The sequence below is a fragment of the Dipodomys merriami genome, unplaced genomic scaffold (assembly GCF_024711535.1).
Source record: "Dipodomys merriami isolate MVZ:Mamm:240054 unplaced genomic scaffold, mDipMer1.0.p SCAF_14, whole genome shotgun sequence".
Classification (NCBI taxonomy): domain Eukaryota; kingdom Metazoa; phylum Chordata; class Mammalia; order Rodentia; family Heteromyidae; genus Dipodomys; species Dipodomys merriami.
This window is the reverse complement of record NW_027202715.1, coordinates 21,515,300-21,533,247: the sequence shown is the minus strand read 5'-3', so window position 1 is coordinate 21,533,247 and position 17,948 is coordinate 21,515,300. Positions and strand designations below refer to the sequence as shown.

At 36.2% G+C, this 17,948-nt stretch overlaps 1 protein-coding gene across 2 annotated transcripts in view; it reads right to left on the bottom strand.

Annotated features, from left to right (window-relative positions):
• The window catches only part of Ctnna3 (catenin alpha 3), a 1,374,363-nt gene that overhangs the window by 607,226 nt on the left and 749,189 nt on the right, over positions 1–17,948 (bottom strand). For both annotated transcript variants that reach the window (XM_070021006.1, XM_070021007.1), the window contains one exon: positions 15,238–15,390. In XM_070021006.1, the coding sequence (XP_069877107.1) occupies positions 15,238–15,390 (153 nt within the window). The remainder of the gene's footprint in view (positions 1–15,237; positions 15,391–17,948) is intronic.

The window sequence follows — 17,948 nt, the reverse complement described above, 5'->3', positions numbered from 1 at the left end:
AAAGGAACAGCCATTCAACAAATCAGTTTATGAACATAATACACCTTGATCAATGTCACCTTTCATCATTTCCCCCATCCTAACCCCAACCCCACCCTTTCCTCAGTTTTCTTAATTTTGTAGGATGTGCATTGAATTATATGACTGCATTCATTGTTCCACTCATACCAGCACTGAGCTTAAACTCAGGGACTAGGTACTCTCTCTTAATTCTTTCTCTCAAGGCTCCAATTCCTGTTTTGTCGGTGATTCATTGAATGTAAGAATCTCACGGAACTCCCTGCCTTGGCTGGCTTTAAACCTAAATCCTAAAATCTCAAGTTCCTAAGTAGCTAGGGTTATGGGTTTGAAGCGCCAATGGCCAGTCTCGACTTGCTTTTAATAGCAAGGCTTGTAATAACCATGAAATTCATAAAGTAGATAATGAATAGATTTACACACACACACACACACACACACACACACACACACACACACACGCATGAAGTCATAGGCTAAAAATGGGATGTTTATACGGACAACATTTCAGACTTCCACTCAGCAGAATCAATGGTGACAGTCCATTTCTTAAAGGAAGTTGCTGAGTGTGCTCCTGCCATCAATTCCTGCAACAAAGCTCATCAGCTCGTGACAAAACTAAGTGAAAGACTCTAACTGCAAAAGGAGTGTTGGGAACTGGAATATATTATGAATCTACAGATTAGGAGTTCCTAGAAGTCTCAAGACAAAACCAAAAAAAAAAAAAATACCAGCTTTTCTTGTGTGCCTCTAAATTTAAGTATTCCATAGCCACTTTCAGTGATGTGAAGATTTAAAAAGGATACTCTCGCTTTGATGGTCCTGCTCCAATCCTTGTCGATGTTGCTTAAATTGTTGAAATGTTTGAGCTTAGTCAGACCTGCACATCTGAGTGTTCATGTCCGATGGATACTTTCCTGGGTGCATTTTGTATCTGATATGCTGCTGTCTGACTGATGTGAACTCCAGTTCCTATCTATGTAACACCCGAGAAAATCTCACTTTTTCTTTTTTTATTATTTTTTTAAATTTTATTTTATTGTAAAGATGCTGTACAGAAGGGTTACAGTTACATGAGTAAGGCGATAGGTACATTACTGGTCAATCATTGTTTCCCCTTCCCTTTTGGTTGTCCCACTATCCCTTCCCTGCCCTCCCCAAACTCCCACACTTCTCCCTACCCCAATCCCTCGTCCTCAACATAATAGTAAAGTTCTTTTCCAATATACTGTCCTGTGGGTATCTTTGTTGCAATGGGTCATCCTGTGCCCTTGTTTCAGGGTTTTGTTATTCCCCTTCCCCTCCCCAGATTAGACAAATGTATATATAAGATACAGGGTACCAAAATCAAGTACAGTGACAATAGGGATATATCATAGGGGAATAACATACAAAGGAAACAAAAGGAAATCCACATAGTACACTTAAAACAATAAGAACAAAGACAGACCTCTTGTGTCCATATCTTTGGGTTCATTTCACTTAGCATCATCTTACATGAGCATGTATATATAGCTTTACAGCTTTTCTGCTCATCTGATAAGATTATCTTATATCCTATCCTGTATACTAATTATTGCAAATAAGGAAAACCATGGATCCTAAATTTCTTTGGGACTGGCTTACTTCACTTAATATGATTTTTTCAAGTCTTTCCATTTCCTAACAAATAGGGAAGTGCCATTCTTTCTGATGGAAGCATAGAATTCCATTGTGTATATATACCACATTTTCTTGATCCATTCATCTACTGAGGGGCATCTGGGTTGGTTCCATATCTTAGCTATGGTGAATAATGCTGCAATAAACATAGTTGTGCTGGTAGCTTTAGTATGGCCTTGTTTGTATTCATTTGGGTAAATGCCCAGAAGTGAGATTGCTGGGTCATAGAGGAGCTCTGTGTCAGCTTTTGAGGAACCTCCATACTACTTTCCAAAGTGATTGAACAAGGTTACACTCCTACCAACAGTGCAGTAGGGTTCCCTTTTGGCCACATTCACTCCAGCATTTGTTGTTATTAGATTTCTTAATTAAAACCATTCAATCTGGAGTAGGTGGAATTTCAATGTTGTTTTGATTTTCATTTCTTTTATAGGTAGAGAAGTAGAACATTTCTTCATGTGTCTATTGGCCATTCTTATTTTCTCTTCAAAGAAGTCTCTTTTTCAGTCTTTAGCCCACTTATTAATCGGGCAGTTGTTTCTTTGAGGATTTGTTGTTGAGGGATTTAATTTTTTGACTTCTAAGCATATTTTAGATATGAGACCCTTGTCTGTTATATGTCTAGTGAAGATCTTCTCCCAGTCCGTGGGCTTTTTTGATCTTACTAGCTATATCTTGGCCATGCAGAAGCTCTGCAGTTTCATTCAATCCCAATTGTCCAAACTTTCTTTGATGTGTTGTGTTTCTGGGTCTTTATTAAGAAAATTTTGGCCTGTGCTAAGGAGCCCTAGAGTTTCTCCTATTCCTTCCTGCAATGTTTTCTGGGTGTCTGCTTCGACTTCGAGGTCTTTGATCCATTTGGAGTTGATTCTGATGCAGGGTAATATATAAGGATCTAATTTTAGTTTTCTACTGGTGTCTAACCAAATTTGCCAGCACCATTTACTAAAGAGTATCTTTCTTCCATTCTATTTTTTTTAGCTTCCTTATCGAAGATTAGGTGGCTATGGGTCTGTGGGTTCATTTCTGGGTTTTCAATTCTATTCCATTGGTCCTGAAGTCTGTTTTTGTGCCAGTATCAAGCTGTTTTGATTACTATGGCTTTGTAGTAGAGTCTGAAGTCTGGTATTGTTATTCCTCTAGCACTGTTCTTTCTGCTAAGGATTGTTTTTGCTATTTGGGGTCTTTTATTGTCCCATATGAATTTTGGATTGCTTCTTCTATTTCATTGAAGATTGAGGTTGGGATATTGATGGGTATTACACTGAATTTGTAGATAGCTTTTGGCAATATTGCCATTTTCACAATGTTAATCTTCCCTATCCAGGAGCATGGGATGTTTTTCCACTTCATTAGTTTTAATTTAATTTCCTTTCTCAGGTTTTTAAAGTTCTCATCATAGAGGTCCTTCATTTCTTTAGTTAACTCCTAGGTATTTTATTTTTTGTGGGGCTATTACAAAAGGCGTTGCTTTCCTGATTTTAGCCGTGCTCTTCTCATTATTTGCATACAGGAAAGCCATTGATTTTTGAGGATTAATTTTATACCCTGCTACTTTGCCAAAGTTTTGAAACAGCTCAAATAACTTGGGAGTGGAATCCATGGGGAGCTTTAATACAAGATCTGACCTTTTCTTGTCTTTTCTTTTCTTTATTGTCGGTCATGGGACTTAAACTCTGAGTCTGAGCACTGTCCCTCAGCTCTTCAGCTCAAGGCTAGCATTCTATCACTTGAGCTACAGCCCCATTTCCGGCTTTCTGGTAGTTAATTGGAGATAAGAGTTTCACAGACTTTCCTGCCCGGGCTGGCTCTGAACCATGATCCTCAGATCTCAACCTCCTAAGTAGCTAGGATTACAGGCGTGAGCCACCAGCGCCCGGCAAGATCTCACTTTTTCTAAACAGCACTTTTTCAAAAATTCTGCAATAATATTGACTGTTGATCAGACATAAATGAAAATTCTTTTGTATGTTCTTCCTCCTATGGTATGTCCCCTGTTGTCACTGTATTTGATTTTGGTACGCTAGTATTTTATATAGGTTTCTTTGGATTAGGGAAGGAAGGAGAACAACAGAATGGTGAGACAAAGGACTAAGGGGGAACAAATACAACAGCAATATACACACGACAACAGTTTGGAAATGATCTGTACAACTTGGGGTAGGAAGCGGGGGAAGAGAAAGTGGAGAAAATGAGGAAAGGGTTAACAAGTTTGACAAGAAATGTACTTATCACCTTACTATGTAACTGTAACCCTCTGTACATCACCTTGACAATAAAAAAAAGAAATAAATAAAATGTCCACTAGAAAGAGACTATTTTGGTAGTACTATGACTTTTAACTCAGATTCTTGCACTTACTATGCAGGCACACTACCAAATGGTCTACACCCAAGTCCTTATTGCTTTCCAAAAGCCTTTACTACATTCCATAAACTACCTGGCACTTCCCCCCTACTTTCCCAAATCACAGTCCCATTGTGGCTGGGATGAAAGGGAGCACCACAACACCCAGCTTATTGGTTGAAATGGGTTTCTGTCTTACAGTAATTTTTATCTTGGGATGGCATCAAACCAAAATTCTCCATCTCGAATCACTGGGATTACAGAAATGCAACACTATCTATGGGCTAAAAGAGTTGTTTTTTTTTTAAATGAGACTTAATGTTTTAGCATTTCTTTTATACCATCAGTTTTTTTTTAAACTGGGACTTGTTAAATGAATAGTAATTCATGAAATAATCAATGAAATATATTTTAGAGCAGTTTTGGGTTCTGAGCAAAATGCAGAGGAAGGTAGAAAATCTTCATATACTTCTCATTCCCTCAACATCATCTACCATTCATCAGCATCCTGCACTCTAGTGATATATTCATTACAATCAATGAACATTGATACTTCACCAGTACCCAGTGTCCATAGTTCATGTAAGAGCTCATTTCTTCTGTCACATGTTCTGTGACTCCTCACAGATACTTAACTATTGTAGCATTGTTCAGAATAGTTTACCTGCCTTTGTCTACTAATCACTTCACTTCTGTTAATCTGGCAATCTTTAATCTTTTGATTATTTCCATAGTTCTGCCTTCTCTAGAATGTAGTTGGGACCCTACAGTATATAATTTTTTTCTAGATTAGTTACTAATATGCATTTAGTATCATTGTGTGGCCACTCATTTATTGTCGGTGTTAAATAATATTCCATGGTCTAGATGGACAGGTTTGGGGCAACTAAGAATGAAGCTTTTATAAGCATTGTGTGCACGTTTTAAGGTGGATGTGAGTTTTCTGCTTCTTTTTAGTAAGCATCACACCAGCATGCTAGAGCTTATGTTAAGAGTATATCAGTTTTGTAAGGCATTGCAAACTCTCTTCCACAGTCCCTGTACCATTTTCATTCATACCAACGCTAAACAATGATTATTTTATTGCTTTGTATGTCCCTCCCCCACGGAATAACCCCTGTTTGCACTGTATTTGATGTTGGTACAATTTGGGGAGGAGAAGGAAAAAAATGTTTAAATAGGGATATAGGTGTACCCATTGCAACAATGAGATGTACAAAATTCTATGTTGAAAGCAAACTTTACAACTTGGCTGGGGAAGGGGCAGGAATGTAGTTGTGGAAATGGGAGGGCAGGGATGGTAGGGGGGAAACAAAGAAATGTGCTTATTACCTTGCTCATATAATTATAACCCCTCTGTATGGTATTTTCACAATAAAAAAACATTAAAAAATCTTCTAAGGGAGGGGTAACAGTGTTTAAAAGGAAATGCACTCATTACCTTACTTACATAACTGTAACCCTCCTGCTCATCACCTTTACAATAATTTTTTTAAATACAAAAAGAAATTCTGACTGCTCTGCTTCCTAGCCAGCATTGGGTACTTTCAGTTTTTTTTTTTTTTGGCCATTCTAATAAATATGTAGTAACACTTCATTGTTCTATAATTGACAATTCTCTGAACTTCTCCTCATCTGCTTATTTGACACCTTATATCTCTTTTAATTAACTGTCTTTTCAGCCATTTTTCCATTTCATCATTAAATTTTTGTAAGTTTTTTATTGTGAAAATACTGTACAGAGGGGTTACAGTTACATGAGTAAGGAAATGAGTACATTTCTTATCAAGCATTGTTGCCTCCTCCTTTTTTATTTGTTGGTTTAGGTATATTTTGTATCTTTTGCATTATTTCCTTTATGAGAATTGTCATTTTAAAAGTGTTTTTTTAACCTGGTATGTGGCTTATTTTCCTCATACTACTGGCATTAGCTGGTAAAGTGGAGAAGACTTTAATTTTAATGAAGTTTGGCATATCAGTTGCCATGCCTGAATCCAAGTTTATCTGGGTTTCCATTCCTGCTCTCTTCTGACACTTTCATATTGTTCAACAGGAAAATCCACCAGATGCTATCTACATCCCTGACCAAAACATAATTCATCTTGCAGAGCATTGTTTTTCAAACTTTGACCCTAGAGCAGAAATTGCAACCTAATGATTCATGGACGTATTATGTCTGAGTGCAAGTAATAGGATTATGGTTTTAACTTTTTGATTTAACATTCTCTAATTTTAAAAAAAATTTCACAGTACAGGTTTATGTTGCTGGATTCTTCTAGCAAAATGGAACAAAAGTTGAAGATTTAGCTCAGAGGAAGAGTGCCGGCCTAGCAAGTACAAGGTCCTGAGTTCCAATCCTGAGCACTGAAAAAAAAAGCTGAAAAGAAATGAGAACATCTGACCTCTGGGCCTGTGCTTCTGCAAGGCAGTGACTGACTGGGGATCATGGCTGAGCTCTTTCTTTTGGTCCTGACTTCTTGGCAGCCCACTATAAGCATTTGAATTTTTTGTCATTACCTTATGAATACACTACTCACAGTTTGAAAGAGACTGCATGATAGGTAGGTCCACCACTCATTATTTTAGGATAGAAAAACAAAATGACAAAAGTCCCTTCAGATCTTCACTTCTATTTAGGAAGGAACACGATAGGTCTTTGTAGACTAAAGAAAGATGCTAAAGAGTATATATAAAAGGCAAAATATATTCCAAGTTCCCAACAATCAACTTACAAATGGACTAGCTGTACTTCCTCATTAGAAAATGATGCCCGGCGGGCTGGGAAGGTGGCTCAGTGGTACAGTGCTTGCCTTGCATGCCCTAGGTTTGATTCTTCAGCACCACATAAGCAAAAAGAAAAATCGGGAAGTGGCGCTGTGGCTCAAGTGGTAGAGCACCAGCCTTGAGCTGAAGAGCTGAGGGACAGCGCCCAGGCCCAGAGTTCAGGCCCCACGACCCGACACCCCCCCCAAAAAAAAAGAAAAGAAAAGAAAATGATGCCCGGCTTTACTCATGTTTTATATCCTGGGCTAATCACTAAACAATAGCTATGCAGTCAGTTCTGAGTAAGAAAGGATTACTCCATGCACAAAGATTTCTCAGGCATAAATGAATGCTGCCAGCATTCTGCTTCTCTAGTTAAGATGTGGAATGAGAAAAACAGAATGAAATAAACTCTTGGAACTTTTGCAGTTTGATGCATTTAAAAGCAACATTCTGATAATCAGAAATAGTTTCCTCTTTTCAGTCAAAGAATTAAACCTCAGGGACAAAAATTTAGTCTTTAATTTCTAGATTTTTTTTTAGAGCTATCTTATTTCTTCAGTCTCTGGCATTGATAGAAACTAATTGACTCCTACCCTACTATGTATTATCTATGTGATTGTAGGCCACTTAATTCATCTTAGATGAGGTTTTTCTTATCAACAAAATGGTTATAACAATATTTTCTCAATCACTGTGATCATTGATATTATAAGGCACTGTTATGATTGCAGTGACATAATTATTTTCCTTCATTTTCTACCCTTCTATTTCTCTTAATTTTTAGTTTTTTTTTTCCTGTAAAAGCCATCAAATAACCCATCTTCCAATACATCTGGTTAAGTAGACTTCTCCATCTACCATAAAATTATGTATTCTATAAAAACAAAACAACTTTTCTGGTATCTAGAGCTTTAAATTCCAGGAAAAAGATTCTTTTAATCTTTACTCTTCCATTTATAGATGATGAAATTGAATTCCAAAGTTTAAATTTCTTAAAGTCAGTTATGGAGAGAATATAACTAAAAGAATAGAATGACATTTTAAGAAATGGAACCAAAATTTAAATGGTAGACCTGTATATTTATGGACCCTATAATCAGAAAATATTGGAGGAACTGACTACACATTTTTTAATTGAATGAAATGTGAACCAATTAAAGAGAATAGATTAAATACAACTTACCTGGTCAGTATGCTATTAGAACAAAAGTGGGTTCCAGACTTGGGAGTATTCATTATTTGTCACTTAGCATATTTCCTGACTAACTCTTGGCCATCATGGAGAATAATAACCAGAAGATATCAGTTTGGGGAAAATTTTATACACCAAATAATTATATGTCAAAACTCGAGGTATATCATCAAGCAGGACATTTTGCACATGCCAACTTTTAGCCCATTGATGATTCTGGTATAAGCTTTCTTCTGCATTTTGAAATTTAATGTTTATTAGAGGTATGTGTAGATTCATGCCATCAATTTCCAGATAAGATCTTGGGGAAAAGATCAAATTAGAAAGGAAGAGGACACATGTTCACTGAACAATATTATCTGCACACGGCGCTTGTTACATTAATGTATTATCCAATTGTATCTCACTCATATCTTCATGTTACAGTTTACTGTCTCTCTTACAGAATAGATTCCAAAGGTACTAAGTACATTCCTAAAGAACATGAAGCCAGGATTCAAATCTAAGTACATCTCCATTTTTCTCAGTATCCTCAACAAACCATGTCGTTGAAGTTTTTCTATAGGATTAATGGACATGCTATTTCCTTTGTTTACTTGTTAATTCACTCAGCATTTATCAAGGGCTGTGCTAACTACATGTCAGGCTAGCGAAGCAAAGACAAAGACTCTAAATAGCATCCCCAGCACAGGATATGACACATAATAGGCACTGAAAGCATAATTATTGAAGAATAAGGATGTTCCTACCTCTACACTAAACCCATTCATCATCCACGAACAACTGCAATGTCCAGTTCACAGTCTCCAGCCCTGTGGCTATTAAGTACTTAAATATTGCTAGCCTAAATTGAGGTAGAGTGAAAAGTATAAAATATTCCAGAATATGCTATAATTTTATATGATTAAAAGTTGAAATGGTAACATTTTGGTTTAATGTACTTAATCAAATATATTAAGAAGAGTTCAACCTACTATGTCTACCTTTTTGTGTAGGTACCTAGAGAATTCAAAAGTACAGGTATAATTGTATTGTAAAAATCTATTTCAAACAGTCAGCATTGATCTAATATCATTAAGTCCTGAAGAGAGCTTGCTTTTCTGTTCCAAATTTACCACTGAAACAAGTATTATTCTTCCTCCTTGAATGATGGTACCTCTTAAATGCCAGTCTTTGTTTGTGAGTTTAGCATCATTGTAGGTTGGAAATGTTCATCACCAGATGTAAAATACTCCTCATGCAGATTCTCCTCAAATATGATTAGCAGTAATACCTTTCCCTGGTGAGAAGCTACTGCAGCACTCCAAGTCCATTACTGAGTCCAGCTTGAAAAGATGAAGTCTAACCCCTTCACCTGGCAATTGAATACTTAAAGCTGTTATTTCACCTCACGAGATGCCAACGTAGATATCTAAATTTCACTCTTACTGTATTCCCATAACTCCAGAATATGTAGGAAGCCTTTACTCATGATGTTATTCTGACTGGAATTTTAATTTTTCAAAGCAAACCTCTGCCTCATCTCCAAGGTTCTAGTTAACTAATGCTTCCTTAACACTGACTTCCTAAACTATTCTAAATCAATATATTTTTCTCCTTCTTAAGAATTTCAAATGCTACTTTTCCATGGGAACCTTACTGTGAAAAGTTTCTGCCCTTCTATAATTGAGTAGTTAAGCTATTTCTACATTCCAAGGAGTATGAATGAAACACAGGTAAAGAAATGAATCAAACGCTGTAAAGAACTCACTATGTATTCAGGACAGGCTTTTAGATAGATAGATAGATAGATAGATAGATAGATAGATAGATAGATAGATAGATAGATAGATAGATAGATAGATAGATAGATAGATAGATAGATAGATAATTTGTTTGAGAGAGTGAGTGTGCTTGAGCTCAGAACCTATGGTCCTCTACCACTTAAGTCACACCTCTACTTCTGGCTTTTTAATGGTTAATTGGAAGTAAGAGCCTCAAGAGACTCGTGTCTGAGCTAACTTTGAAACATTCTCAGTTCTCAGCCTCCTGAATGCTAAAATTACAGGTGTGAGCCACCAGCACTCAGCTAAGCTATACCTTTTTAGCTGCAAAGAAAGTAAAATGCTAAGGCTAAGCAGTTTATTATGCAAGGAGTGGCAGTTAGACTGTGTGTTGTTTTCTATATAAACACTTTTCTGACTTAGCTAGAATATCTTCCCCCCACCTAAAGAGGAGTGGAGCTAAGATGCTCACTGAATACTCTCCATATATGTACAAGTATAGGTTTAGGAGTTTTTGTTGTCTCTTCAAAGGAGAGAAGAGGAAGAAAGTATTTTAAAAGCTGTATTTATTTATAATCGAACATATCCTTATTTGATAACAGATGATCAATTAAAGTAAAGTGTGAAACTCGAACAGTGTTTTGTCAAAAAGCAAAGATATTAGTGGAGCTGACAGTAATCAGAACTTCTTGCAAACAGCAAGAAATCCCTCTACAGCCTTCTCTTGGCACTGAGGGTTTTGCTAAATCTGGCTCACCATTTTGTGAGTGGGAACAATCAGCTTTGTAGGTTGTAGGAAAGTATTATAATTAAATGTCCACCCACTTTTTCCTTTTTGATGAAAGGCTCCCATGAAACATACTAAAATAAGGTACATCAAGATAGATGAATTTTTGATGAGTAAGTCAAAGCACTAACAAAGCTGGGTTTTCACATAAAGAAATTTCTCTAATTCACAGATAATCTTCAGGCCTACATCATTACTATTGTCACATTTAATGCGAAGTAACATGGTGAAATCCATGGGGTTAGCTAGGGATGGCAGTGTTCAGCATGAACTGACTTGCTGAGACCAGCAATTATGATTAAAAACAATAATGGCATTTGATAGTTTGGGAAACATATTACATAATAGTCATATAATAAGCAGTGCATCTATCAAATATAATGGCATTCTCCTTCATGATAGTTAACATGTAATACAACTTATAAAGCACATCTCTAATGGGGCACCAATGCTTTAAAGTGTTCAGTTGTCACAAAATCCTCTGCAGGAAATGTGGACCAATTAATTGCAATAGCATTTCCTATATCATTGGGGAAATTATTTTAAATCCCTACATGTAGGAGCGTACAGAGGCCTTGGGCTTAAACGGCTTAGATATATCCTATGTCTCGATGCTGCCATCTCAACTCAACATCTCAACATCAACCAATTTTTCAATGGAGGAGTTATTAAGTGCTGGCTGCTTAGCCTTTGCTCTTATAAGAGCCATAAAACAATAGAGGTAAAAATAAAAGTGTTACTCCAGGAGGGCTGGTTTAAGATAAAATTTGTATTTTTACCTTCCCTTTCAATAGATACTATTAGTGGAAGTCAGCAGAGTTAATGGAGCTCTAACTCACCATCAAAATGAGCTCCAAGTACTTCGGGTCATAATTCAATAGCCATATTTGCCATTCATTGTTAATCACTATGTGAAGATGATCTTTTTAAAATGCCACCCTCCTCACTCCCAGATATCATTTTCCCTCTAGCTCCGTAGAATCCACAAAAGAGAATAACTTACATGCTCAAAGTGAGTAAAGTTATGCATAACTAAGGTAAGAGACGTAACAAAGACCCATTTGCTATTACTGGCACTCTCTAGGTTATTTTTAAACTATCATTTCATTCACAATCATTTTACAACAAACTACATGATAATGTGGTAGGCAGCTTCAAATATGGCTTCACCAAAGAACATGAATGCACAGTTCCAATTTATCAGTCACCCTGCTCCTGCTTTCCATCTCAAAGCCCAAATTATTGCACACACAATTTAGTTCCATGTCTTACTATCTTTTTGTGAAAGTTACAAGTTATCCATTACTTAAAGGATGCCTATAACACTGCAGAGTTTATCTGCAATGATCTGATAGGGTCTTTAAAAATGGACCTCTAATCCCATTTAAGTCTTACTTCAACAAGTTCACTGATTTCTCCCAGATTTCTCTGACAAACATAGCTATGTTATCAAAACCTAGATATGTTGAAAATAGCCTTTTCTTCGAATCATTTAGAATCTAAGACTTTCTGTCCTGATATCAAATTACCCCACTTGGGAATAAGATGAGTATATGTTTTTTTGTCTGTGTAGGGAACTGGTAGGTGAATTGAGAAATCAATCTATATAAGGAGAAGGCACAAGGCCCTTGGAAACTAATATATTTGGCAGTCTTTTTCCATGGACTCAGTCAGAGACATTTCTACTTCAATATTTTAGGATAATCAATGCACTTCTGTTGCTCTCATTAAGCAACTCAATGTAAAAACAGCAAAAAGACTTTCCTGGGAAATAAGTGCAGTAACTCTTATTCTTCTTGAGAAAAAGAGAATGAGTTCAAGATGTAAACTTAAAAACACTTATTTTCTGCTGTTTCTCTAGCTCATAGGAAATGAAAAGTCTCTCAATTGGAAAAAAAAACTTGTGCAAGACCTTAGACATTATCTTTGTCTAAACTTCATATTGCAGATAAAGTAAATGAAGCACCAAGAAGTATATTAGGTTAACGGTGGCTGTGGGTTCTTAGCTATTCCTTCCACTGAGGATAGAGTGTTGTTACTGTCACCCCCTGTGTCTAGAAGGCTATGCTACTACATCAACAGAATACAGTAGATGTGGCTTTCTGCCACATCTGCCACCTCTGGGCCCAATCCTGAAGGAGATGGCTGATCTTAGTTCCTGTCTCTTGCTAGCTCTTATCATCTTAGAACCCCAAAACGATCTGTGTGAAGTAGAAGCTATGTCCTTCCCATGAAGGCCATGTATTGATGTTGTATTCAAAACCACAACCTTTCTAGTTCACAGTTAAAAATGCCTGTTCATGTAACTGTGCTATTTTGCATGTCCAACCAAGCCTTGAGCGCGTCCATCCCCAGCCAGTGTCTGAGAGGAATCACACAAGAAACCCTAAGCAGGAATTGCCCAGCTCTGCCAAGAAAACCCACAGATTAGTGAGATAATAACAAATAGTTGTTTTGAGCTATTATGTTTAACAAAACTTTTTGTATTAGTAAAAGCTCCTTGGAACAGAAATTTATTTAGGTCTAAGATTCAGAGGAATATCAGAGACCTAAATTCAGATATCACTCTTAACCTAATATAATCACTTTATAATGTGTTAAGGGAATATAGGGATTTAAGTAATATCTATTCACAGTCTCCCAGTAGCTCATAATTCTAAAGCTTTTATTTTTCAATAGTGATATGGATTAGAGAACATTTAAAATCATTAAATATTTAAAACAAATTCTTAAAAGCATAAGAATTTACCATCATTTTGCGTAAAAAAATAGTGATCCCAAGTATTCCTGAAGACAATATCTTGGTAATATATAATGAAGGAAAAATATTCCTTAGGTAAAGTGACACGAGGAAACTCTGGACTAAATTAAAATTTCAAATAGCCTTTAATTCAAGATCTCCAAAAGGAGAAAGAACTTTTTTTATTATTAGAGTTGTTTGACCAAGGTGCCTTTTTCAATGAGCATTTGCTAATATTTCTGCCTAAAACTCATAAACAGGAAATACAATTTTATCAGCAGAAACCAAATTTTAGTTTCAAAGCACTACACAAAGTGTGTGATCTCTTTTCATAATTTGGTAAACCTTCATTTCAGAGAATATAGTTTTAGATGAAAGCTTGTCAACTTTCAGGAGCTGTGGTAAATAGGTGGCTTTTATTATCTGTCCCATTGCTGTCTATGCTCTATTATGGATATAGTTTTTAAATTTTTGAGACATGAGCATCTAAAAGAATAAACAAAACTAGACAGACAATAAATTGCTGAATTGAGTCATTAAAAATTATAATTCTGAAACCAGCATCTCATCTGTTTTGTTTTTTTTTAACCTTTATTTTCATAAAAATCCAGTTGGGATTGTCTTATTTACTCTAGCTTACAGAGTTCTGGGAACATTTGGAGACAATGTCCAAAATGGATGTAAAGCACTTTTAAGGCTTAAATGATGTTAGTAATTGTATATCATTCCTTTTCACTCATTTTTCAATTTTGGAGACTAGAATCTCTCAAGGTTACAGTATAAATGCTAGCTGCATTAGAAATCTCCTTCCCAATGCTTTCACATTAAAGAAGTTCAAAAAAATCCTCTATGTTGTTAGATTAAGTGTGATTCTAACTCAGATAGGCAGTAATTATTTCTCCCTCTTGCATCTCATAAGCAATTTAGGCCACAAAGACATATTTCACTACGGAGTTCACAATTGATGTAGGAAGGTGTGGTAATTCAGACATTTAATAATCAGCAAGTCATGAGAACTGACAATCTGAATGCACACTAGACATAAAATCTGGTACAGTTGTTGATGAGTGACAACTAATGATCACCTCTGGTATACAAAACCTATAAATGACATTATCCCCCTTTTTGTCATTGGTCCCTGGCTTTATATTTTCATCTTACTTGTATTAGAAATTCTTCTGTTCCAGCATTTTGTTATACTACAGCTGTGGTATATATTCCATAAGGCCACTGTTTCCATTGTCTGTCTCTGGAGAAACCACCCAGCACTTCTTGAATTCTTCACCAATATACCATCTTGCTGCATCAGTCAACCCTCCTTCCAGTGTCTCCATCTTTTTTTTTTCTTTGTCTTTTTGGTAATACGAGGATCTGAACTTGGTACTCATAGAAAGCTTGGTAGGCTAGCTCTCTATGCCTCTATCCCTCATGCATCCAGTTCTTAAATTGGGGGGAATTATAGTTTTTATTTTCATAGCCTCTCTATGAATTCACCATCCCTGCTTAATTATTCATAGATCTCTCTGCCTTGATATATCCTACATTCATATTCTATATTCATATCACATAGTTGAATAGCTCTGAAAGGCTGAAAACATGGCAGAAAACAATAAAATTGCATTAAAGAGAATATTTGATACTTTTTAAGCTCGAATGAGAAAAAAATGTCTGGATAAAATGAAGTATCTGTATTTAGCTGCCTCTTTCCTATGGCTTTGGTAATACACATACTTAAAAATCAGAACAACAGTGAGCATTATTTCACCGCTGTTTTTCAATAAATGGCTTCTGTTTCCAGTTAGTAGAGGATATTTTATGCTGACACCCACCTTGTTGCTTAGGCCCAACTCTGCCACATTTGTCATACATTTTCAAAAGTTTTATCTGAGGACAGTTCACTGTAAATAGGAAATGGAGGCACATTCTCATGGATTTAGAGTGGTTGCCATTTTAGCATGCTTACCTCCACGAGCCTGTTGGTATGCTCATGAAATATTGCAGCATATTCTTTTATTTCCTTTTCCCGGCCATTCTTAGCAGCTTCGATGAGAACCAAAAGTGGGACTGTTGTATCCAAGAAAGAGTCTGACACATGATCTATAATAGCCTTGCGGAGCTGAGGAGAAATAAAAAAAATTCAACCTTTTTTGCCAGTGAAAGATTCATGTTACATACCATTCTTATGATTTTAGAGGGTACAGATTTCATTTTATACATTGCTATTGGAATGTCTAAAATGATATTAAACTGTGTGTGTGTGTGAAGGTCATTTACTGAAGTAAGAAAAATATCCAGGGAAAAATTATCCATCAACACTTTCCTTGCTCCTCAAAGTCGTAAGTTTCCTTCTATTGTTCTTAGCCCATAAGTCAATTGTAAGTCAAGTCATAAAACTACTTTTTCCTGAAAGAAACTGCACTGCTAAAATGTTTATGTATATGTGCAAATAACATATTGCTTATATTTTCTTAATTACAGATTATAAAATATTTCCACCTTATTAGAAAAACTGATGATAAATTTTGATTAGGTAAATTCATGGTAATTAAACCAAGTTAGATCACCAATTGTGGTGGATAATAACAGATTAATAGAGCAAGAAGAAGAATAAATGAATTTGATATCCAATTTTCTCCATTGGCTTTAATTGTTCTTGCCCTCATACCTCAAATGATTAAACAACTATAACATTCTGCTACAATTAGTTCTTTTAAATTAGATTACATGTTAGCTTATAAATGACAACCAGATAATTACTCTACTCAGCAGATATTTTCTGAGATTTAAAGCCACATTGGAAAATTAATTCATTATGTTTATAGGATAGTAGGTCCTTAAGGATCAGAATATCCTGAAATGTTTCATTAATAATATCAATGACTGTGAGTGGGCTCAGAGGTGTTAGGATCACTCTCCTCATTTAGTTTAATAACCTCTATGCAACAAAACATAGATAAATATTAGATAGGAAAATTGTAATTTATCTTCTGTGAAAATTATATTTTAGACCAAAATACAGCTTAGCGTTTGATCAGTGAGAATTACTAGGAATATACTTTCAGAGTTGAATGATTGAGATGCATTTTTAAGAAGCACAGTCTTCTATGATAATTACAGGAACAAATAGTAAATGAAATCCATAATAATTACAGGCTTCTAGGAGAAACACAATGTCTCTGCCCAAGTGGGTAGATCATGCTCTGAAGATGTGTAAAATTTCCATCCCAACAAAGGCTGCAGGAATATTGGAGGGAAAGATACTGTTCAGCATGCAGAAAAGAGAATCGCTAATTGCAAGAAATTAATATTTACTGAGCACTTGTTAGGATAGAGTGTAGAGTGCTAAGAGGTTACTAGCAAGGAGGAAGACCTTAAGTGAATGAACAATGTATTTGTTGCTTATGGGAAATGGATCTGTAAAGTCGAGCAAGAGCTTATAGGTTTGGATTGGGTGTGAGAAGAACTTGTCATATAAGTTTCAGAGACATAAAGAGAAAAACAGTAGGAATCCCTCAGAGAGTGACCAATTTCAATGACTGGACCTTCCTCTTTCCTTTTATTTCTGTATGATTATTTTTATCTTTAAGTAGTCGTACAATGCAGTCGCCATTTAACAAAACAGTTTGTAAATACAATATATCTTGATCCATGTTCCCTCTATCCTTTTTCTTTGTAACTTTGACATGAGAGACATATTGTGAAAGCACTGAAGTTCATTCATCAAGAATCAATGCACGGGGGCTAATTCAAGAGAAGACAAGGCAGGGGCCATGGCAGGGAGACAGACAGTGAGGAGATGTCTATGAATAAAATCCTAAGAAACATTACTGTTTATGAGAATCAGGTAAATGGAAGAGTAGGACCCAAAGAGAGATGGAAGGTAATATCAAAAAAGAAAAATACGGTAATGTACAAAAAGAACAAGGGAGAGATGGGGGGAAGAGGTATTGAAGGGGTGACATTGATCAAGATGCATTAGACTCACAGATTGATGTATTGAATTGAAACCTCTTTGTACACTACTTAAATAAGATTCCAGGGGCTGGGAAGGTGGCTCAGTGGTAGAGTGTTTGCCTTGCATGCATGAGGCCCTGGGTTCGATTCCTCAGTACCACATAAGCAAAAAGAAAAAAAGCTGGATGTGGCGCTGTGGCTCAAGTGGTAGAGCACTAGACTTCAGCTGAAGAGCTGAGGGACTGAGCCCAGGCCCAGAGTTCAGGCCCCAAGACCAGACCCCTCAAAAAATAAAATAAAATAAAATTCCAAAACAAAACAAAACAATCAGAACCAATCACCAAGAACTAAAAGGCAAAATTTCAAAGAAATCTATGTCATTACTCTTCAAATATATTTATTCTACCAAAACTTCTTAGCAGTTAAACCCAGTAGACACATCATTTTTTTTTTTTTTTTTGTCAGTCGTGGGCCTGAACTCTGGGCCTGGGCACTGTCCCTCAGCTCTTCAGCTCAAGGCTAGCGTTCTACCACTTGAGCATCTGCCCCACTTCTGGCTTTTTTTTTCTGTTTATGTGGTGCTGAGGAATTGAACCCAGGCCTTCATGCATGCAAGGCAGTGAGCCACCTTCCCAGCCCCCAGACAAATTGTTTTTATAAAATTTAAAGAAGTGACAGTAGACAGCCAGCCTTGAGCTGAAAAAGCCAAGCAAGATGGCT